We start from the raw sequence: 23,100 nt of genomic DNA, 5'->3' as shown, positions 1-23,100 counted from the left end.
TTGAGATTGAATGACCACACCATCCACAGGACTAATTTAGATTTTATTTTGGTATTTCTCAAATATAAAAAGTCAAAATTCTTACATCAATCTTTAAAGAAAATCCATGCAAGCAGGTCAAAATGTTTACAACTTATTTTGCACCCCCCACCCCCCCTCAGTTTTCACTTCACAAACCATGGTGGTAAGTAAACCAAGAGTTTGCCTTCTCTTGTTTTTTACAGCACATTGTTAGCAGACTACTGACAGGTTAACGCAGGGTGCAGTAAGCACCAAAATAAGATATTCCACTTCAGCAGCCTCTGTGCAGTCCTTCACTACTTCTTCTGTGTGCTTTTAAACTTTAAGGCAATTTCTCTTTGCTACCACTGTAATGACAGAACTTAATGCAGGAAGCAGTGGCATGAACTCAGCTTTCTGACAGTAGCAGCTGACACACTTCTCTCTCCTCTGGAGAACCAAATCTGGGTATGTCTTACAGAATTCATGGCATGAGGACAGTCCCACGTCCATTCCCTATACAGCAGATTTGGACCATCTAAATAGAGATGTGCAGAAAATAAGAAGGCTTTACATTTTAATGGATAGGTACTAGAAAAACACCTGTAGCTTTCCAACTGATTTCTAAACAGACCCTTTCTGTTAAGCTTAGGGTCAGATTTCATTACAGCTGAAGCCAGACCACTGCTCCTTTACTAAAATGGTTTTCTTTCAGCACAACTGAAGTGCTTTCAATTTACCTGCAGTCAGGTTTGTCCAATTCACAGAACATTCATCTCTGAGAGGAAGTCAAACTAAGCATCACAGCGTTTCCTTCTGAAGGCTGCACAGAGGCTGAAGAGGTTTATACAATGAATGCTGCTTCAAAACCCATCTGGCATTGCTGAACAGCTCAAATGTGTGTGACCAAAAAAAATAACCAAAATATTTATAGGCAATCAACTCTGAGTTTGTTAGTAACAGCAATACTGTACATTTTTACATTATTATCAAATACATAATTCGAGAGTTACAAAATAAGATCATGCATTACCACTAAATCTCATACAAGCTTGGATTGGTTTCATTCCAAGAACTGGAAACTGAGACAGAAGCAGTCTTAGGAATAAGGACTTGAACTCTGGATTCTTGTTTTAGCTCTCACATCTTCTATAGAATCTTGTTACAAGAAAGCCTGTACAAGTTTGCTCAATTTAAAGTATTCAAATGACTACTGAACAAAAAAAGTGAGCAAAAGGTAAGTGCCCAAAAAGCTGAATCTGTCACTCTTTTGAAGGTAACTGCAGAGCCAGAGGTGCTTTCACACAACAGGGGGGCGCAGCTTTAACACACACTGAACGTACTAGAAAATGCTCAATTCCACCCTTTGCTATTTAGCTTTTGAAACCACCAAGTTCAGCCCTTCCCCTTGTAACTGAAGGCAAGGATCAGCTGTCTGCAGTACCTTCTATGCTTAGACACCTGAACAGAGTTGTGTTCTTTCCCATTCTGGAAGTGATCTGGAATAGGACATTCAGGGATGGACAGCCCTACCCAACATTTCACAAGTCTTCAGCTTTGTGGCTCACACCTCTTGTCAGTAGTATTTATGCCTCTTCAAAGAGAGCAGCATTAAAGATCAGAACATCTGTCTCCCTAGTTCCACTGCATTTACATATGGCACAAGGTTGGTTTTCTAAGGAGTAACTTGTGGCAACATTTTTTTTTCCTAAAAAAGTGTAACAGCACAAAAAAGTTTAATTTATAGCAGCATTTTACACAATTTGTGTTAAAAAAGTAGAAGTTAACCATTTGTGTATTGAGTAACAAAAGGTTTAAATTACATTTATTTTCCATTTTACACTCACTATTTACTATTTGGACTATTTACAAAGGTTCAAATGCTGTGTAGAGAATGAGCTATACCCAGAATAAACTTCACACGAGGTAATGCTTTACCTCAGCCTCTGCTTTGACTGGCTGGAGAGGACAGTTGGGTTTAGATCCTAGAAGAAATTCAGAATTAAGGTGTTCATATGAACTGGATTGTGTTCCTGTAAAAGAAAGCCACGTACACACATACACAGAAAGAGTAATCCTATGGTTGAAACATATTAAGACCTACAGTGGGTTTAGGTTTCATCTTGGCTGAAGAAGAGGAGAAAACAACAAAGCAGAGGGGAGTTGTCAGCGGTACCTCATTTATTCCAGGTGAGTTTCACCACGAGGCCAGCTGTTTATTACAAGATGCTAGAGCAACTGATGTTAAAACAGTAAAACTCAAGTACTAAAGAGCTAACTTTAATACAGGGCTTTCAGCATGCCTTCTGAATAAGACAAAGGAATATTATTCCTCCACCAGCATATCAACCTACCTGTCTCCAAGGCCCAAAAGTACCACAACCAACTCCCACTGGGCACAACACTTGAGCACGTGCTTGCTAATGAACACCACTTTACCTTAAAGTCCCATTTTCCTCCAAGCATTTTTAAATAACAGACTGCATGAACATGATATAAGATGCTTGTCACTGGAGGTTAGCAGGCTTTGGATCCTGCCATTATAATTGCACTATGAACAAAATGTGCACCAAAATGCTGAAAGGAAAAAAAAAAAAAGGATGAGGGAGGGAACTACAACAACCTTCACATACATTTTCTGATGGTTGACCAAGTATAGCAAATGGGTTTGGTAATTGCAAAACAGAAGTTATTGTCCCTGCTCTAGTCCTACATTACGTGAAGGTTGCACAGGACAAGACAACTTTTTGGATGCCTGAGGCAAACAGTGCTTAGTGTTGGTATCCTTAGCTCTCAACAGCTCAACATGGGTCAGTGTGCTTCACTGTCACATATCTGCCTCCACCTCCCCAAACAGTGCAGTCTTCAGTTCTTAGCACTTCACCTGCAGATACCCAATAAGAGTTTAGTATAAGACAAGCTGCTCACGCTTTTCTCTAAGCAAGTACTCTTGCAGAACTACTGACAAGTCTTAAATAAGCCAAACACCACTTAGATGCATACTTTATTTTAGCAGATATGGAAATTTATATACTCAAGTTTCCTCTCTTAAAAAATGGCCTACTAAGGCATCTTAAAAAAATCCATATATGGCTTTGGTTTGCTGAAATACTATTTTACATTGTTAAAAAGGAAAAATCATTCAAATAAACTCGACACGATGACACTTTCACATATTTCACTTAGAACTGACAGTTATACGGGTGCCTGCGTGTAATCAAAGATGTCTCCCCTTGCGATGGCGTGAATAAAAAGGTCATCCAAACATTTATCTCACAGTAGAGGGCAACCCAGAAGTCTGTGCAGAAGTGACATACAGGGAGTTGTTATCTGGGAGAGGGGGAACCACAGAATTTCCGTTCGTAGGGGAACAGCTCAGTTTCAGTTTTTCCAAGTACTCTGCGTGAACAGGCTTGTGGCACTGAAGGACCTTGATTGCGTCTTCTACTTTAAACCATTCTCTTTTCCTTCCTGAAGGAGTACAATACACAAAGAAAAAAGATGTTTAACGGCACCGCAGGTTGCTGTCTGATCAATCACATCCCAGTTACTTCGGGAAGTTCAAGTCATCAGACAGCATACTAAGAAGACATGAAGAGAATGGATGAGCACGAGAGATTCACTTAAGCCTGCTGAAGCAGTTCATAATAAAGCAGACAGTGGGCAGGAGCTTATGGGACTGTTTATGTAGGCCTTACAGGAAGGGGTTGGTATTTAAGTGACTCAACACTGCCCTCTTACACTGTCAACCCTGGCAGTGCTCTAAAGAGCAGCGGATGGTTCCTGGGCCGAGCAGGAATGGAGCAGCACTGCCTTCATGATCCCTGCACACTGAGCTTGAGTAGCAGCAAAACCACCCCCGTATCGATCCTCTGAAGTAACAGACAATCAGTGTTGCTCTACAGGGAAGCTGGCATGCAATATATCTGCTCTACCTAAACAAACTGAGCACAGTTTTCAAGATACAGCTGTGTGCCACTCAGTGACATAGAAATGTTGTGAGTATATGGATGTTAACATCACTTAAAGCACCATCACCTGAAAAAGGGCAAAGCATCAAAGAATCGTTTCAGAAAGTGAAATTATTTGCTAACTACAACATTTTAAGTGGAGCATGTGAGGAGAGAATGCATTTACCTATATTTACAGAATCCTCCCAGTCTTCCAGTATTTCTGTGACAGTAAGAACATAAACGTACGTCCTATGCTTCCGATCCTGGTTCTGCTTGAATGTTAGAAGCAGAGGTTTTAATTCACAGCAAAAAAAAAAAAGTTGTCCACATCACAGACATTCCACAACTGTAACATTCAAAGTTACTTACCCTAGGAAATACTTGCCAGCAAAACTGGCTCTTATTCTCACTGATAACAGTACGTACTCACGTATGGGAACCTGGCATTTGTTCTACTGGACTCAAAAAGATAGGCAGGTTTGAAGACTGTCAGTGCATGCAGTTTCACTTCCACTTTCTAGAAAGGCTCTAAGCCTCTCCTTACTCAAGCCTGCACACATCATGTGGCAGTTAAAGAACAACATCAGCCTCCTGTGTCTTCCAGCAGCAATTAAAGCTGCACTGCTACATTACAGACAAGTACAACAAGTCTGACTCTGTCATGTGGAAGTTGCCTTCTGCAGGTTATCAACTCAAAAAAACCAACAAACCCAACACCAACAAAAAACAAATAGTGCAACCAAGCCCAAACATAAGCTGTCTTTGCAAATTGAAAGAAATAGCTCACCTCAAATATCCCGAGCAGTCTGCCTAGCTTTCCCTTTACGCCAGCCTACAAAACAGGCAGGAAAAGAAGCATTAACATGTGCTTTATAGTTTAAAAAGTCAAAATACTGTAACAATCAGGATAAATGATTTACTCTTTCTTATTAGGATTATTTAAGCAATTATTTAACATAGGTTTTAATTACAGTGCTGCACCTACAACCAATGATGAAAAAATAAGCATGAAAGTAAACAGGCTAAGAGAAAAATTCAAGGATACGGGTCAATCTAGAGACAGAATCATTAGAATTCCATTACTATTTCTGATAGAAACTGAGGACTCCAAGTCCTCATAATTCAGCAATGAACTGAAGTACAGGTAACCACGTGGCTCTTAGAGCACAATCAATTTTCACTCATTTTCACAGGAAATGGTTTGGGGCATGTAACCTTTAACCTTACAACCAAATTTATATTCCCCAAACTCCACAGCATTACTAACTTCTGCTTTTAGTATTGTTCCAAGACCTTAAATAAGCCCTTTGGACAGTGAATGCACCTGTCACAGCTTTTTGTATTGTATTGAAGGCAGTCATTATATCCCTGTGATGCTCCAGCCTTGGTTTCCACAGAAGTAATACACAATGCTTCCTCCAAGCTGTTATTTATGATCATCCACTCATACCAAATAAATCCGAGCACGTTCCTCTGAGACATGAACATGTATAGCCTACTGGTAGATAAAGCCATATGTAGATGTTGCCTCCTTGTGTAACTGATATTTAAAACTAGGCTTCTTAGTGCTAACATGACATTTTCTAGCCTTCAGTCTTGGTTTCCAGCTTTAACCAAAGTTACCAATGCCTTTATGTAAAAGGGCCATATGGATCTTATTTACATTCTGGTGTGCAGCTCTGACAGGCAACTGGGCAGGCTTCAGCACTAAGCCTAATCAGCATCTCACAAGTGAATGCTCTGTGTCTTCCTTTTTAAAGGAAGCAGATGGCTAATGTTATTTATTAGGCAATTTTGATTAAAGTCTGCTCTCTGCCTCTGCATCTCAGTCTTCTGCACATCTAGAGCAAGAACTAGACCTGAAGTTAGTGCACAGTTGTATACAACCTTAGAGCTTTCTTCACATGTTGTTCAATTTCTCCCCATTTCTTAGTACCCCAGATTCAGTCTAATTTGCCATCTATTTCACTACAGCCACGTGGAATCTGCTTGATTTTAACAGCTTCTCTGTTCTGCCTCCACTCAAATCAGTGGTTTAAACAGATACTCGAGTAATTCAGAATGAAAGAATGAAAGCTTTTGTGTAACCAGACGTCACCAGATGTGATTTCTCTCCCCAGTTCCAAATCACTCTCTAGGCAAAGAGACGTGCTTCCAAAATGGGGCATCATTTCTGCAGACAGGAGCAGCTTTCAAAACTTTTACTTCTAAAGTATAGGCAGTGGCTGAAGTCTTGTGGTTCTTCCTCTAAAAGTAAGATACTCTCACCTCAGCTGAAAACAGCAGCCATTATTTAAGAAGAGTCATTAGGTGAAGACTACTTGAAAACTCAAGTGCTTTCCTTAACCAAAACATTTTCTCCAGGTTCTTAACATGGTGCCTTCAAAATCTGTCAGAACTGAGACCTAGAGGAACTAGAAGAGGACCAGCTTTTTCCTGCAATGTCCAATAAAGTTCTCACATTGCAAATTTTGAGCTCATAACCCAATGCAATAACAAGTTTTAGGGTGCAAACAATTTTGTCTTTCTTTGGCCATTATGAGCCCAGAGCAGTTAAAACACAGCTGTTTAATAATCCAACAAAATCCAACAGCTGAGTGAGACACTCAACTTCAAGAGAAAACCTTAAGGTGTATTTCTTTTACTGTTGTCAGTCTATGAGCACTACACAGTAACTTCTCACATCTGAACTTTAGATATGCTGTAACGCTAGTCTAAGTGGAGCCACAGGGAAGAATACAAACTACTTCATCCCATAGCCCTCCCGGCCTGGAGGACTCACTGTTGGCAGATCCCAATCTTGCACTGCATCAGAGGTGCAATCAGGCTTGCCTTGTATTTCCTGTAGATGGAGCAAGAGTCCTGCTGGAACTTTCAAACTAACATAGAAAGCCGCTTAAAACCCACATCATTTAAGAGTCATTTCAACTGTGGGATCTGTTGGATGGCACTTGGATGGCCACAGTGCAAGGCTATTCCTGCTCTTTCTCACACACTTTTAGAACTTAAAAGGGTTTCATTGTACCACTGTACAATCCCATTTAAGAGGGTTTTTTATTTTTTATTTTTAAATAGATCAATGTAGTATTAGCTACTAGCTGGAGCAGATCCTTTTGTTTCTTGTGAGAGGTCTTAGATAACATTACTGGCACTTCTATGGTCACTGCACATTATTCAGAAGCAGCCTCCTCTTCTCAGAGAGCTGTATTTCCACAGGTCAGGGGGGAAAATGGATGTATTTTGGCTGACACCTCAATACACTAACCAGAAACAGAGCAAGAGTCTTTCTTTTTTGTGTGTGACAGAAGAAAAGGCAGTGGGAGGGTACTCCTTCCTTTTGAGAGGCCAGCCGAACATCTCATCCCCTTCAGTGTCAGATTTCCCTTTGAACACTGCATGTGCAAGCCCTTCCCATTTCCAGCCATCATGCCACCCGATTAAAGACTAAGCTCCAACTTGAGTAACAAAGCAGCTCTGCATTTAAGCAAGGTGTAGTACCCTTATGGGACTGCTTGGCACTGTAACTTCATTTTGATATTCTATTTCAGGTTTGTAAAAGTTTGTATCTAAAGAATTGACAAGTGACTAACTACTGTAACCCACAAAATGACAGTTCAATTTATACCATGTAACCACAATACTGGATCAGAAAGAAAGAATAATTCATACTAAAATTTATTTACTGGAGAAAAAAAAAAAAAAAAAGCAACATTAGCATGAACAGAACTCAAAGACAAAAAACAAACCCAACAGGAACGACTCAGTCTGACTATGGAAGAACTGCAGTGCACATAGCTTTGACTGCATTTGTCCTTTGGGTTTTAAAAACAAAGAGTTTTTAAATACACCACTTTTTGTGGGAAACCAAGGGATATACAGAGCCAGTGGGGCGAACACACTGTGAGTGTGAGCTGTGAACACACTGCTCCTACCACTAAGAATGATCCTTACAACACCTGCTATCAGTGTCTCTTGTAATAAATTAATGGATGCTGACGGTTAGTTTGTGCGTGACCCAATACCAAAGGAACACGGTTCAAAGGAGTGCCACAGTGTGCCTGCTTTGAAGTTTATTCATTCACAAAACTCTTAACAGTTCACTTCACTGCACTGTAACCAGCTTGCCAGGTGACATTGACCTCAGTGTAAAAATAGAAAGGACATGCATCTCTAAAATGGTTAATGTGAATTTCCATGGCTCAAGTAAAATCCCTGAAAAACCAGTGTTCATTAAGAACGGTGCTTTACCTTGCAGTCTTACAGCAGCACACAAGATTCAGCCTGTAGCTTAATTGTATTTTGGTTTGGGCCATGAACTTTTAGTGTTCATTATCAAATGGCCATCCAGCATGTGAAGGGAGCCTACAGAAAAACTGGGAAGGACTCGTATGAGGGCATGTAGTCTTTAAACTGGAAGAGAGTAGACTTAGGCCAGATATTAGGAAGAAATTCTTTACTGTGACTGGTGGTGAGACACTGGAACAGGCTGCCCACAGATGCTGTGGATGCCCCTTTCCTGAAGCACTCAAGGCCAGGCTGGATGGGGCTTTGAGCAACCTGATCTGATAGGAGGTGTTCCTGCCTATAGCAAGGGGTTGGAACTAGAGATCTTAATGGTCCTTCCAACCCAAACCATTCAATGATTCTACAAAATGCTGAAAATTCTCAAGCTGTTGAACAAGCATCGCCAAATAATTTTTGCTCACTGAAGCCACTGGCTTATGAAAAACCTTGATGTACTTAAAAGCACAGCAAAGAGCCAAATATGGCTACCAGGTCATGCCTTACTCTGGAATAACATTAAAAAAAGCATAGCCACTGTCATAAGAATGAATAAAAGCTCATTTGCCTGTGAGTAAGATGCCCACAGCAGCACCTCTCAGGAGCTTTAACTTCAGAAAGTTACTTTTGTGGTGTATGAACACAGATGATACACAGTCCTTTTTTCAGTCACTTATAACACACAGCTTTTCTATCATGAAGGGTCCTGCTGAGCATTTTGACTGCAGGAGTATTTCAGATGAGGATAAGTCAAATTGTATCAGGAACAATTTTTTTTTTTTAATTCACATCTGGATCTGTACGTTGCAGATGTGCTCAGCATTCTACACACAGTATCCTGGTTTTTTTCCCCCTGTGGATTTGCCTAGCAGATTGGAACTTCATTTTTATATGGCTCTCTATCCATTCCACTTTTTCTACTAGGACAAGAATACACAGTGAAGAACCCACAGAACAATCATTTAAGAGTGATACAATTCCTGACCAGGACCACCACCATGGAATCATAAGATTGCAAAAGATCTCTGTGATCAACCATCCCAACCATCAGCCCATCCCCACCATGCCCACCGACCAGGTCCCCACAGTGCCACATCCACACAATTCTTGAACACCTCCAGGGATGGTGACTCCACCACCTCCCTGGGCAGCCTGTGCCAGTGCCCAACCACTACTTCTGAGAAGAAATTCTTCCTAATATCCAACCTGAACCTCCACTGGTGCAACTTGAGGCCATACCCTCTTGTCCTGTCAGTTATCTGGGAGAAGAGGACAACCCCCACCACAACCTCCTTTCAAGTTGTTGTACTGAGTGATGTATAGGAAAGTCTTTGCTCTGACAAAGAAGGGGCAAGGACAAAACTCTGCTATGGAGGGATCACTTCATAGAACAGAGACAGCTTTTTTTTTTTTTTTTTTTTTTTTTTTAAAAACTTTTTGTCCCTTTTTTTTTTTTTCCCCTGCTGATCTGAAAGCAATTCCAGAAGGACACAAAATCAGGAGCAGTCAGATTTTTACTCTCTGTATGAAGCAGCCACAAAGTTTTCCATGTCTGGGCACTGTGTGCAGCCTGACTGGGCCTCGGCCATATTTCACCCCTACTCCTTTGCTATCCCAGCCTCACTCTCCTAAACTTCACACCTCTTTTGAGGCAGCACCGCAGAAATTTGTGAGCAAGACCATGACCTGAAGTACTCCTCAAAAATATTCTCAGAGCAGAAGCACGCGTAGCAGAAAACTAAGTATCAGCCTCTGTGTCACAACTCACCACTACACTACTTTGCTACGGCATTAACCTGACAGCTCTATGCCTAGCACTGCCTGCACACAGAAGCCTAAGCGCTGGTATTCTGGTCAAGCCCCCAGACAACTTCTATGAGATAATAAGATATCACGATTTTCCCTAGAGGCTCTTTTACTGCCTCTCCTGCAGAGGAGCCTGGGTCTTTGCCCCCTTCAAGTGGGGCTTGACTGCTTTGAAGCAGCCTCCTTCACTTTTATAAATACAGGGAGCGCTTGTCTGAATTCATCTTGGGCTGCTCAAAACTGGCCCCTACAACAAAACTGAATACAGCAAGAAAATCTGGAATAATCTTCAATCAACAAGGCTTATTTATGTTGAAATCCTGCTGCATGAGGGTTGCTAAAGAGAACTGAATATCAAATTAGTCTGTTCCCCGCATAAGATGGGAAAAGATTCAACAAATTAGAGCAAACAGAATTCATTCTGACACCAAAAGGCAAGGAAATTTCAGGCAAACTACATTTACATCAAGTTCCCATGCCTCCACAACAAAGCTAAGAGTCTTAAGGGTACGCAAGCTAAAGCACCAGGTAGCACAGCTACTCAGAAAAAGAGAAAAGCACTGAAATAACGCGTTAGCATGTTGACAATTAGCAACAACATTAATGTGCTCTGTCATACTGGGATTACAAAGCTGTTCAACATTGGATATCCTGTACTTCATTCTCTTTCTAGCACACACCAGCTCTCTGTAAAACCTTGTACTTCCTGTACAATGCAACAGGTTGCCCAGAGAGACTGCACAAACCCCTCTCCTCAGAGATATTTAAGAGCCATCTGGACATGATCCTGGACAACAGGCTCTAGGTGGCTCTGCTTGAGCAAGGATTGGAGGTGACCTCCGAAGATCCTTTTCCTTTCCTACCTCAGCCATTTTGCAATGAAGTAGTTGGAATTTTTTTGTTACCTCTTCATACACTTCTCTGACAGCTGCTCCTCCAGGTTCCTCTTCTGGTTCCATTCCTCCACCTGGAACAATCCACTGATCTGGGTATCGGCTACTGCTTACTAAGAGCACCTACAAATAATGCAAATGACTGTTAAATATAGCTTTTAACTCAGGAATCTTGGTACCACTTTTTCCCGTAGCACACTTATTCACTTGGGCATATGGATTATAGACTTCAAAAACAAAACATAAGAAGTAACCAGGAGTTGTAAGAAGCACTTAAAACCACAATAAAAAACATTAACATCAGCTTTTTTGATACAAAGTCAAGACACAGTTGTTTCATAGACACGCTTTCTTCAGATGCTTGGATACAGTATGAAAGGTACATAATACAATGTGCATAAGAATGAAGGCATACAGCAAAACATCTAAATACCAACCCCCAAGATCACTAAACAAGAGGTAAAAATTAAGATATCATCATCATATATAAATTAATTTGTATGAAATGGGATATTTTGGCTAAAGAATTGGCCTTCTCAAAATATCTACAATTTTTAGCCTTAAACAAGCTTATTTTCATTAACCGAAGTGTGATATTAACACGGTAAGCTTTCAATATTGCATAACTAAATTAAAGAGCACTTCATTGGCTCTTGTTCAATTTCTAACACTTCTCTAAGAGGAAAAACTGGAACATACTGAATTTTAAATGACTCCTAAGTTTGTTAGCAGATTCTAAGTGACATTAAAATGTATATTTGTGTGCCACCTGGTTGCACCATTGATAAATACCAATTTACTAACCACTGCTCAGAGTTGACAGCATGTTCAGGTACCTGCACAACATACTAAGGGTGAGGATGCTTTGCTTCTAGATTAATCTACAGTAGAGAAATACAAAAGCGATATCTTGATTCAAGACTACACAAAAATGAATAGCACTGCTTCTAAGACATGCTCCATCATCATCAGTGTACCTAGATGAACACTGCACGTTCCAGGCAACACTTTGGCACCACATTGAAGTTACAGGACAGGTGTTCAAGGATCAATACTTGGGACCAGACCAATACTTGGGTCTTGAAAACCTGTGACAAGATTTGCAACAAGAACCTTAGTTGAAACGTTTACCTGTTGCCTGATGGCAAATGACTCAAAGGACGGTTCTGCCCCCACTAACTGCCTCTGAATTCACCTCCTGTTCAATTAATTAAGAGGAACAACAGTTCTGTCACGAGTGCAACAGTAATATGCATGACAGCTACACTGTGTCCCTTCAGCACTCAAGAAATATGGTGTAGGTTCACCTACAGAAACTGGACAGTGTAATTATGACCATCTTAGGTACACATTGAAGCATACCAAGGTAAGCCCTGTGACAAATATCTGCTGACTGTAATATTAATTGCAAGAGCTGTTCAGCTCTTCAGGATTCTCTACTGTACCAGTTCATTTCTTCCTATGCTAAATCAGGAACACAACAGAGACCATCATTTAGTACAAAAGTCATTCTTAATACCTGATTTATATGCTTGGATTTTCAGTTAACTCAAATATTTTACTTGTTTACCTTATCTAGTAACAGTCAGCTAAAGGAATATTGATCTCGATCTTTATCAGGTCTTTGTTGACCAGTATCCTTTGATACTAACAGGTACACAGCTCTGTTGCCTGTAGCTGTAAGCAGGTTCTTAAACACATAGGTGGAATGCTTATATCACTACAAAGAGGATGGTGACATTGCTTAAAGCCCAACTGTAAACGTTGAGTTTGTATACATCTATGGGATGCACACAAGCACGTTATTTTCTGCTCATCAAACTCGCACTCACTGCAGTCATGTGAAAGCAACTGTGATGAACAAAAGGATGATCATCTCATATTAAATCATTCCCAGCTTAATAGAATGGTTTTAATCAGCACTCGTTTAGTTTAAGCTAGACATAAAGTTCTTAATTACTATTAAGGGATAAATCGGGTTGCTTATCCTGGCAGCACAGCATAAAGCCAGGAATGTTTTATGCCTTTATATGTAGTTGTTGACTACTGCTAACCCAATCAATAGTCTGTTGGGCTGGGTTTGTATACCTATTCACTTTAAATTACCCTTTTAAAAAAGGAGAAGCAAATGCATCTAGCATCTAATAACGTTAAATACACCACTCTACTTGACAGGCTTCAGAGCTGTACATATACTCAGAAGTGCAACTGCCTAAGAGTACATTTTGGCAAATTCCCAACTCCCTACTAACCTTTCCACCATTGCTTCTGTGCTTCCTGTTATCCCACTGCTTTTATGATCTTAATCTAAGGGACCACACTGAATTACATCCCTGAGACTTTGAAACACACAACTTCTCCTTCCCACCAGAAACACCCACCCTGGGGGATGTTAGCAACAACATACTCTGTGGTAGTGAGTTTCTACACATTGAGAGTTGCTTACTACCAATTTTAAGATTGAATGGTAAGGCTAAAAAGCACTCCATACCTCCTGCACTTACTAGCCTACTTGGTTTTTGATTCCATATAGGGTTTAATTTTCAGGTATTTCAACCTGTAACTGGTCAAAGACAGACTCCGCAGTACTGGAAGGACTACACAGATCACTTAACGAATGCACCAGAAAGCTCTGGCTGCTTCAAAATGCACTCACTTGGCAGAAAAGGTGCAAGACTGGCAGCAAAGAACCATCAATTAATTCTCCTTCAACGTAAGAGGTGCAAAACAGGGGAACAGATCCAGGTCACCTGAACATCCTGCCTCTTGAGTAGGATAATCTTCAGGCAGACAGCAATACTCTGCTGAAAATAAGGACTGCACAATCTAACACACCCTTATTTTTTCCTAGCCTGTGAACACCAAATTTTACCTTGTATGTACTACCAAGCAGCTCCTATGCAGAGAAATCTGCATCCTGTATCTCTGAATACAAAGGAAGGCTCCTGTATCTCAAAGGATCGAGATTACTTTTATCATATTACTTGCCAGCGACCACAGTCTCTCTCATGTCTGTCAAAGCTTTATTAGACAATTGTTTCTCTTCTTTAAAAGAGCAATGGCATCTGATCTGCTTGCCTGGTTATACCATTAGGGTTACCTTATACCAAAGACTAAGGTAAAACTATTGTTTTTTATCTGCCAAGTCAGGCAGCAGAGCTGCAAAATTCAACAAAGAGAAGAAAAACGAAGGATTCTTCCACTAGGTCTTACTAGCTTAAGTTTTTACCTTGTTTTCAAGTCCAGGAATAGCAATGACCTTTGCGCGTAGCAAGGAAGAGAAACTGCTTGCCAGCCTACTTGTAATAAGCAGCTATCAGTATGCTTAACCAAGAGATGGTTAACCAAAAAACCAAAGGTAACTACAGAGCATGTGGCATCATGGGACTTGCCCACTATAAATGTTAAACTTCCAGATAAACAATTGAAAGTTTCCAGAAGATGACAAAGTTTTGGCCTGCTTAATGTCCTCGAGTCTGAAGAAACATGTGGAAGTTAGGAGCCATATATATTCCATAAGATTAAAACAGCCAACGGCCCAGAGTAATACAGATGACAACCCTAAGCTATTTCTCCTTACATTTTTACTAAGTACCACAGCTTTGTGTCTTCTTTGACTGTGGAGCATTATAACTTACAGAAGTAATTGGATTAAAAATAGCTAACAGTAAAAACAATGAACCAAGGGTAAGGCTGAAGGTTTCTAGACATAACAAGCAAGCTATCACAGCTGGATTCCTTGACTTCAAAGCACAATTTCCGATGACTTGAAGTGATGGAAGAGGAAGTGGCAGAAGATAGTATAAACAGACCAGAAGATGCACATTTTTGGGATTTATTAGTTGCACGAAAGAAAAAACAAGAAACATACTTGCAGATGAAAGGGTTCCAGAGAAGCTGCCATGTCTTTGTAGGCTCTCTCCTTCCAGTCTAACCACGTCCGTTCTTCTCTTCCTCACTGCACACCCCATTTTCTCCCATTACTCACGCCAAACCTGTATGTCCAACTTGTATTTCAATTGCCTGACAGGAACAGCTATGCTAGCCCTTTATTCATTCTATATGCAATAGAACTGACAGTTTAAAAGGAACAACTTTCAGGAGGAAAAAAACGAGTCAATCCCTTGACTCCAAACACACACTGAGCATGCGCAGCACCAGCCCAAAGCACACAGCTTGGGCACACAGCCACAACCCATGGATAGCATGGATAAGGTAAGGATAAGGCAGACACATGGAAAAGGAACACAGATCATGAAGCTGAGTACACATGAAAAACTGCAGAGGTTTTAAATTGATCAAGTAGAGGGAAAAACTGGAAGGACAAGAGGTACCTCTCAGGTACGTAACAATTTCAAAATGCTCTTAGAGGAAAGAGAGTAGGTTATGTTCTCAGAACTGCTGGAAATATATTTTTGAAGGAAAAGTTTCCAGTTCTATTGTAAGAAAACATCAGGACTCACTTTGTGAGAAATTAATATAATCTAACCTAGCATATTCATCATGGAAAAGTCCAGGCTATGGGGCCATTCTGCCAGCTACAATTACTTGGAAGAGTCAAAGGTGACTGAAGCCAAATACAGCCATAAGGGTCAGCCAAACCCTATCATCTGTTTAAATGTGGCCATTACCAGATGCTCAGGGTAGAAACAAACAGGAAATATTTGACTATTTTCCCCCAGAAACCTGACCTCCACTTGTTTTTTTCACTCAAGAGCTTCCTCAGAGGTATGAGGGAATGAATTTGAGTGCTCCAACACAAGAATGTTACTGAGAAGCAAGGAAAAGCATCTCTTACATACGCTATTGAACATTAAAATAGACACTTGTATCACACTTACAGGATTCTCCCTGCACGTAGAAAGTACACATTTCAAGTTAGAGAGCACATTTCAACCTGGTATTATAGCTAGAGACTTCCTTCATCTGATACTTTTTAATTATTTGAAGAATCCTTGCCTCGTTTCAGTAGCTCTGATATAGTTTCTCAGTTCTTCTGAGGCTATGGTATCCTTATGGTAGGCTGCCATAGTATCCTTACCCCAGAATATCTCACTCTGGACTCCAGAAAGTTGAAAAAAATGCAGCGGACCTTTGCAACCTGCTACAGCAATGCCATGCAGATAGCATTTAGTAAGTGATACACTTTTGCCTTCCTGACAGCATTCTCCATAGACTGCCTGCTTGTAATTCTCATCTTTACTGCAATCATTCCCCAAAATATTATATAGTAGTGGAAAAAACACTTGTCAGACTTTATTCTTCCCCCTTTCCCTGGGGCACTGAGTTCAGGAAGCTGACGGCTATGCAACCATACAAAGGTCAACACAAACTGGGGCAGGAACACGCGTCTCCAGCTACCCCATTTCAGATCAACTGAAATTCAAATACCTCTAATGAATTACTTTCCATAAAACTAAAAAGCAGTGTGCTCAGTTATGCCTGGTTTAAAAAGATTTAGTTGAAATGAATAAAGTGGCAGAGAAGCAAAGAAATGGCATAGTAACTAGCAGTGTATTTACCTAAGGGATGGGGAACTTGAGCATAACATCTTGAAAGCAACCTAGAAAACTGTGTTTTGCCCATACAACATTGAAGTCTGAAATGACACTTCTAACGTTATGCATGGATCACTGATCAAAGCACTGACGCAGTATTAAGGTATCAGTCAGTGCAACTTCACTAGCATTCAAAAGATGAACAATGAATAAATAATATACACATACATTTTACAATACTTCAAAGTCATTTCTGTAAGTGATGTTTGAGATCTTACAATTTTAAGGTATACAGCAATAGGGAGATCAGCCTTTTTCAGGAAAGGTTTTGCCTTAACTCACAATTCAAATTCCATTACTCCACAAATTATTCCTTACATGAAATTCACATATTTAAGCAACTTCTTGTTATACTGAATCAGAAGTCCCTTCCTCCAACTATTTCAAGTACTTTGTTCTGTTCTTAGCCTAAAGTGCTCATATCAGGCACGGCAGCCCCGTGCCACTGCAGCACTTTAGCAGTTACACATTTCCTCACGTCAACAAGCACTGGTGTCACCTGTAACTCTGCATCTCCTCCTGAGCTTTACTATGTTTCTGCAGAGCACATCTGACAGGACTTAGGTCCCATAAAGGGGGTATATCTTGCACCCAGCTGAGTAACAAAGAAATATTCCTGGCCACAGAAAGCCCTGCAAACAATCCAGGAAACCACCCCAAAACGCCTATGGAAGTTAATTTCACTTCTCAGGCTCAGTCAGCTCCCAAACCCTTTTACAGACAGCCTTCCCCTCTTCTACTGTCAATGCAGACCAAGGACGACATGTCACCCGGAAGTGGTAGAATAGCCAGACTTCATCTTGCTGCCCACTGCTTTGTAACTTGAAACTCTGGCCTAATCTGGAGCAGCTGAACTCAGCTTTCCTGGTTACTCAGCAACATAATCCATCTGACCAAGGGATCAGCTTCCAAGCAATTTTCAAGAAGCAGGAGCTCCAAGCCTTTGAGAACCCACTCAGCTGTAGGTTAAGACATGACAAGGTTACTTCTCAACATGTACCAGTTAGCTTTCAGCCTTTGTCATATTTAAGATACTTTGAACTGCCCCTCCCATACAAATACAAAACCATACATCTTTGAGACAAAATTGATCTCAAAATATTTAATTCACAGGAGCAGTTCCAGTGAAGTGCTTTAGCACTAGATCAGGTTGTAGCGTTCCATGAAGTCAGTGCCTGGCCAAAGCCAACATCTTTTTTTCAAGCTGGAATAAATGGAGAATGTCACCCCTCATTAAAATAAACTTTGAGAGCATTCTACAATGAGACAAAAAATACATATCATCATTTGTGTCATCACCAAACTCAAATCTATAAAAAAATACTGAAAATATTGCTGAAAATCCCATCAAGAGATGTATGTGTATATAACATCTTTATGGACACACACATAGGTACGCATAAAGTTTCTGAAGATGCCTGCCACTCTATTATTTTGTAGAGAATGGCACCATTGAAATTTGCACACCACAGAACTAACCAAGTTTAGCCTGCAGTGTAAATCCTCAAAGTAAACCTTGGATGCTGCAAGTAAGCTAAAGAAGATAGTTTCTTGAGTGTCTAAACAACTGTTATTAATTCAGAAATTCAGCTTTTAAACATGGCAACACAAACTAGGTTTTGTTTCACTTGTGTCTGGCAGGTACAGCTTTGTTTCCTTCTTCCCTCAACCCATCCACTCGTTCAGCACATTCATTCTGGTGCGGGCAAGTAATACCATGGGTACTGAAAACCGTACTCAAGGTTTTCTCTTAAGAAACAGCTCGTGGCTGACTGGCTTCAACACCTAAAGAGGCACGTGGGAAGACAGGAGCTTCCTCCCATGGCTGGCAGCTCAACTCCCAGAGCTTTGCACAGCTTTCAGGCTTGCACTGTTCCAAGCGCAAGCTGCAGTTCAACAGGATGGATGGATCCCAATGTTAAGGCAAAGGGGATGTACACTATGGTTTCAGAAAACTGAAGAGCACTGCGCTATAGTTTTAAACACTTGAAGAGCACTATTTAAGTGACAAGACAGCTATCACGAGGACCAAGGCAAATTCAATGCCAGTTTCTTAAATCTTGATGTTCTACAGCCAAAGAAATAAAAGTCTATGAATTGGACCAATAAGGTTACACAATATCAGAACCCAAGTGTTTTGAAATGAAGTTGCAAGGCAATAATTAATAAGTACATCCCCTGACACAGTACAAAAGTAAGTAAATCTACATTTCCCATATGTGACAATACTGTCTCAGAAGTGCAAGGAAACCATTCCCATCTATTTTCATCTCTTATACAATAATGACCAGCAAAACAAGAAAATTGAGAACGGGCCTTTTGTCTTCAATTTTTGCTAACAATACATATGAAGCTACTTTTTAGATCTGACACTAATAACTGCCAGCTGATCACTGAATTAGAGATTTCAGTATTATATTTAATTATGTAAATCACTGCTTGCAGATGCCAAAAATAATTAGAACACACTCAAGTTTTACATTCAAAGTATTTAAAAATAAATGCTCGTTTATTTCTATAACATGCAGTTGATAGAACAAAAATTAACTCATTCTGGTTCTTTAAGTGATTAGGAAAATACATTTACTACTTGCCATCCTGGTCTCGTTCTCCACTCTAAGAGATGAGCATTTCCTCACCTATCCTCTGGCCCAACCCTAAGCCAGCAGCTGCACTTTGTGCAAAGCCAGCATTCAACAAAGAGGCAATTCCAACTTGGGAAGTCACCAGCCCTTGTGGCACTGCAAGAGACTCTCCTGCTGCTCATCCTGAAGGCGCCATCCATATCTGAGCCACACACAAGAGACTTGCATTTCTTCACAGACAAACTGCCAGCCCATCCCAGCCCGCTGAATACCAATCAGCCTTAAGCATACACCTACCAGCTTCTTGCTGCGCGAAGATGCCATGCACAGCCCCCACATTTCTCACCTTCAAAGTCTTGTTTCATTTTTCATGGGATTTCTCCTGCTTCATTTCCAGCATTTTTTTTTTAATTCAAATTGCACAGTGCCTTCAATTACTGTTTCATTTTGATTACAAATGGCAGAAGGACTCAGTGCCTAATCTGATATCCAGCTATCGTGCTCAGCCCAAATGATGGCACTGAAGTAACCAAAACAGGCTTCACTTTAAAGACAGCAGTCTAAGAGACGGTCTTTTAAAACACTTCAAGATCTCCAAAGCAACTGACAACATTTCTTGGCTATTTAGGTTTCCAGGGTGTTTTTTTTTGTTTTGTTTTGTTTTTTTTAAAAAAAAACAACAAGCAATATCACAGCATGATGTTTACAAAAATCTAAGATAAGCTGGCTATGCCAGCAAACTGACACACACACAGGGTCCTTTGAAAGATGATGCAAGAATGGAGGATTTTTGCAGTGGTGCAGCTATTTGGACACACATCAGCTACCCTGCAAGCACATACTTCATTCTGCAATGCCAGCTCTACAGACAAAGCAGCAGCATTTGATAGGTTACAGCCCCATTTCCACCCCCTAACACCAAATAAAAGTGGCTTTTCTCAAACCTGGCAGCAAGGACTGTTGGTAGCTCTAACAGACAGTGCTGCAGCAGACAGCAGGAGCTCAGTGACTGCTCCCAGTTGTTTGCAAGGTTCAGCAGACTCACCCTCACCTCACAGATACCCTAGAGCTCACCTACGTTTTGAATGAAGAAAGAGGAAAGTAATGCATTTCCCCTTCAATTTATTTATATGTTTATCCTTCTTTGTTACCAGACTTTTTTCAACTATTATGTTCCTTTGTTACCCGTAACACTCAGCTGTAACATGGGCTTCAGCAAGACTACAAAGACAGCACAAGGTCAGAATAGATAAGGAACACATCAAAAAGCCATGAGCAGACTTTGCAGCAAGACTGATGACATATACTGTTTTATGCAGTAGATGCCTTCATTGAGGACAACCATGAAAAATCTATTACTGAAAATTTTAAGCCTGCTACTTTAAGCCTCCATGAATCAGCAAAGTGCCCCTGTTGATAATCTGAAGTTACACCATTAAAATCGCAATTGGTTAAGAAGAATCTGTTGTGAATCCAGTATGCAGGAATAACTTTCTGCTCCAGCAGAAATATAACAAGTAGAAGGCAACCTGAGTATTTGATATCACTTCTAATCAAGGGATGAGTACACAAAAGTTCTGCAGTTATGATAAAGACAGGATCTATAGTATTTTTCTCTGTGGTATGGAGACAGGTATTAGTAGCCATCTGCACAACGCAGTGGGATTCCATTCAAAACAACCCTGTAGCCTACATTCAAGAAATAGTGGTATCAAACTAAAGTAGATGAAAAAAATGGAATAATGGAAAAAAAAAGGTGTTAGAAGAGGTGGTTCTAAGACTTCAAAGTCCATCAAAACATTGTTAGGGAACAGCTGCTGTCTACTGAAGAACCAAATCATAGTACTAGAAAGGAGAAATAAAAGTAGGTGAAGAACAGACATAACTGGACATGAAGCAGCCATACAGAGGCAAGGCAAAAATGAAGGATGATTCTTCGGTTTGTATGAGAAGACAGCAGCAGATCCCAGGTACCACTGCCTTCGTGGCTCCTCTGGAGCAAAAGCTCCCCTACCTGGAGTGGCCTGGAGAGTCAGGTCAGGTGAAAACTGACAGCACCATTTCCAGAGAATGGAAAAGGAAGCACAGAAGATGTAGCATTTCAAGCAGACCTACACTGAAGTGTATTTAGAGAACAGTGTTCAGGAACATCACAAGCATATCTCACTCATCCAGCTGAGGCACACAGCTGGTGATACAAACAGCAGCCACAATACACTGAGCACAGGCTCTGCAGCGAGGTGGTAGAACTGGCACTCGGGAAACATCTGACCCAGGTTAGCACATGACCTCTGCTTTTCAGGAAGCAACACATCACAAGGCAACGCTGTTACCACACGTTTGATGTATGCCCTGAACCCACCTTACCCCATCCTGCAACACATCTGCTCGGCAGTGCCAAGCCCAGCCTGCGACAGCTGTACAGGTGCTCCACCCGCAGCACCTCTGTGCTCAGCAGTGCCATTCTTACGCAGCACAGCAGGAGCTGGCAAGATCTCTGCCGAGCACTCTTCTCTATTAGAACACCCAGCAAAGCCCGATCAGATCGCTCCTGAGGCTGCACCGACAGCACACACGGGATAACACGAAGCAGAACGCCACTCGGGTTGATTCCCGGAGGCACTGCTCAGCGCTGGGAGATGCGGCCTCTCCCCGCCGGGCGCTGAGGGCCCCGCAACACACGTGCCTCACTGACAGGAGGCACGGGGCGAGCGCTCCTCCCAGCCCACGGGGAAAGGAGAACAAACGTAAGCCGTAACCGGCGTATTTCAAGGCATTAAAAAAGAAAAGAACGAAAGCCAGGACAGGGTGTGCTTCCAGACAGTACGGAGACGCATTGTGTAACGCATCCATCAGCGAAGTTCGCAGATAACGGCCGGTGCCGTTGACCTTGGCTGGGATATAGGGCAGGGCTGTTGCCACCTCCCGATTCTGCCGCAACACCGCACCGCGCTGCCTCCGACGACCGAAAAATAACGATTAAAACCCGCAGAAGCCGATCGCGAGGCGGGACAGTGTTAAGCTCACCCCCCACCCCCCGGGTAGGGCCGCGCCCCCCGCCCCACGGAACCCCACGGTCGGGCGCCATGCCCGCAGCCCGCGGTCCCGTCCCGCATCGGGCCGCCATTACGCGGGGCGCCGCCCGGGGCCCGGCGTGCACAAAGGAGGCGCCGCCGCCCCGCGCACGTGGGCCCGCGCCCCACAGCCCCAAGATGGTGGGCGAGAGCCGCGCCCGCCCCGCGCCGACACCGCCGCCGCCTCCTCCGGGCGCGGGGACGGCCGTTCGTGGCGGTGCCCCCCGCGCCGAGACAAAGAGCCGCGGAGCCCCGCCCGGCTCACACTGCCCCGCTCTGCCCGGGTCTCGGCTCCCGCCCCCCTGCCCCACGTGCCGGGCTCACCTCGTCCTCCCGCTCGCTGCGGAAGCAGAGGCACGCCGCCCGCTTCTTGTAGCCCTCCCGGTCGTACGTCCGCGTCTGGTTCGGCTTAAATTTCATCATAGAGGCGGTGACCCGCCGGCAGCCCCCGGCCGCCACGGCTCCTCTCCGACCGCCCCGGGACGCCGCTCTCCGCCGCCGAGGGCCCCGCTAGGCGCCGGGGCGGGAGAAAGGCCGGCCCTCGGCCGCCCGTCACAGCCGCGCCGCACCGCTGCGACCGCCCCAACGGCCGCGCCGCGCCATGGAGGCCCCGCTCCGCTCGCTCCGGCCCGGCCGAGAGCCGCCGCCCCGCGCCCGAGCGCTGCGGCGGCCGCCCCTGCGCCCACTATTTAACTGGAACGCACATTCCTGCGCCCGCGCGCGCCGCGCCGAACCGCGCAGGCGCAGCGAGGGGAGGGAGTGTGGAGTGGGGGCGGTCCGCGGCGGCGGGCGGGGCGCAGGGGCGGGAGGGAAGGTAGGGGGCCGGTCACGGCGGCGTGCTTAGTCACCCGCGGGGACTGAGGGGAGCGGCGGCGGCCCCGGAGTGGGCGGGGCCAGGGCCAGCCCTGCGCGGCGCGGGCTGGGGGCGAAGCGGCGGGGTGAGGGTTTCT

The 23,100-nt window shown here is 42.9% G+C and overlaps 1 protein-coding gene across 3 annotated transcripts; it reads right to left on the bottom strand.

Annotated features, from left to right (window-relative positions):
- Window positions 1–24: 24 nt before the first annotated feature.
- NUDT4 (nudix hydrolase 4) lies at window positions 25–22,649 on the bottom strand. Of its 3 annotated transcripts, none has more exons than XM_042815634.1 (5): window positions 22,475–22,649; window positions 10,946–11,056; window positions 4,741–4,785; window positions 4,138–4,225; window positions 25–3,471 (listed from the first exon to the last, which is right to left on the bottom strand). In XM_042815634.1, exons 1-5 carry the CDS (start codon window positions 22,571–22,573, stop codon window positions 3,269–3,271), a joined length of 546 nt encoding a protein of 181 aa, XP_042671568.1. In that variant the 5' UTR covers window positions 22,574–22,649; the 3' UTR covers window positions 25–3,268. The 3 variants fall into 3 exon arrangements, with proteins under 3 accessions (XP_042671568.1, XP_042671569.1, XP_042671570.1); XM_042815635.1 differs by having other exon boundaries at window positions 4,138–4,222; window positions 22,475–22,647; XM_042815636.1 differs by lacking the exon at window positions 22,475–22,649 and adding an exon at window positions 11,911–12,544.
- Window positions 22,650–23,100: the final 451 nt, after the last annotated feature.

The sequence above is a fragment of the Centrocercus urophasianus genome, unplaced genomic scaffold, assembly GCF_019232065.1.
Source record: "Centrocercus urophasianus isolate 14NV4802_14NV808 unplaced genomic scaffold, USGS_Curo_1.0 seq_15, whole genome shotgun sequence".
Taxonomy (NCBI): Eukaryota; Metazoa; Chordata; class Aves; order Galliformes; family Phasianidae; genus Centrocercus; species Centrocercus urophasianus.
This window is presented reverse-complemented; position numbering and strand designations above follow the sequence as displayed.

Excerpts from the sequence above, each read along its gene's own strand:
- NUDT4 (XM_042815634.1), bottom strand. The coding sequence starts at position 22,573 with ATGATGAAATTTAAGCCGAACCAGACGCGGACGTACGACCGGGAGGGC. Across the intron at positions 4,226-4,740 it reads GACTGCTCGGGATATTTGAG|CAGAACCAGGATCGGAAGCA; the intron begins GTGAGCTATTTC and ends CTAACATTCAAG. Across the intron at positions 3,472-4,137 it reads GGAGGATTCTGTAAATATAG|GAAGGAAAAGAGAATGGTTT; the intron begins GTAAATGCATTC and ends GTACTCCTTCAG.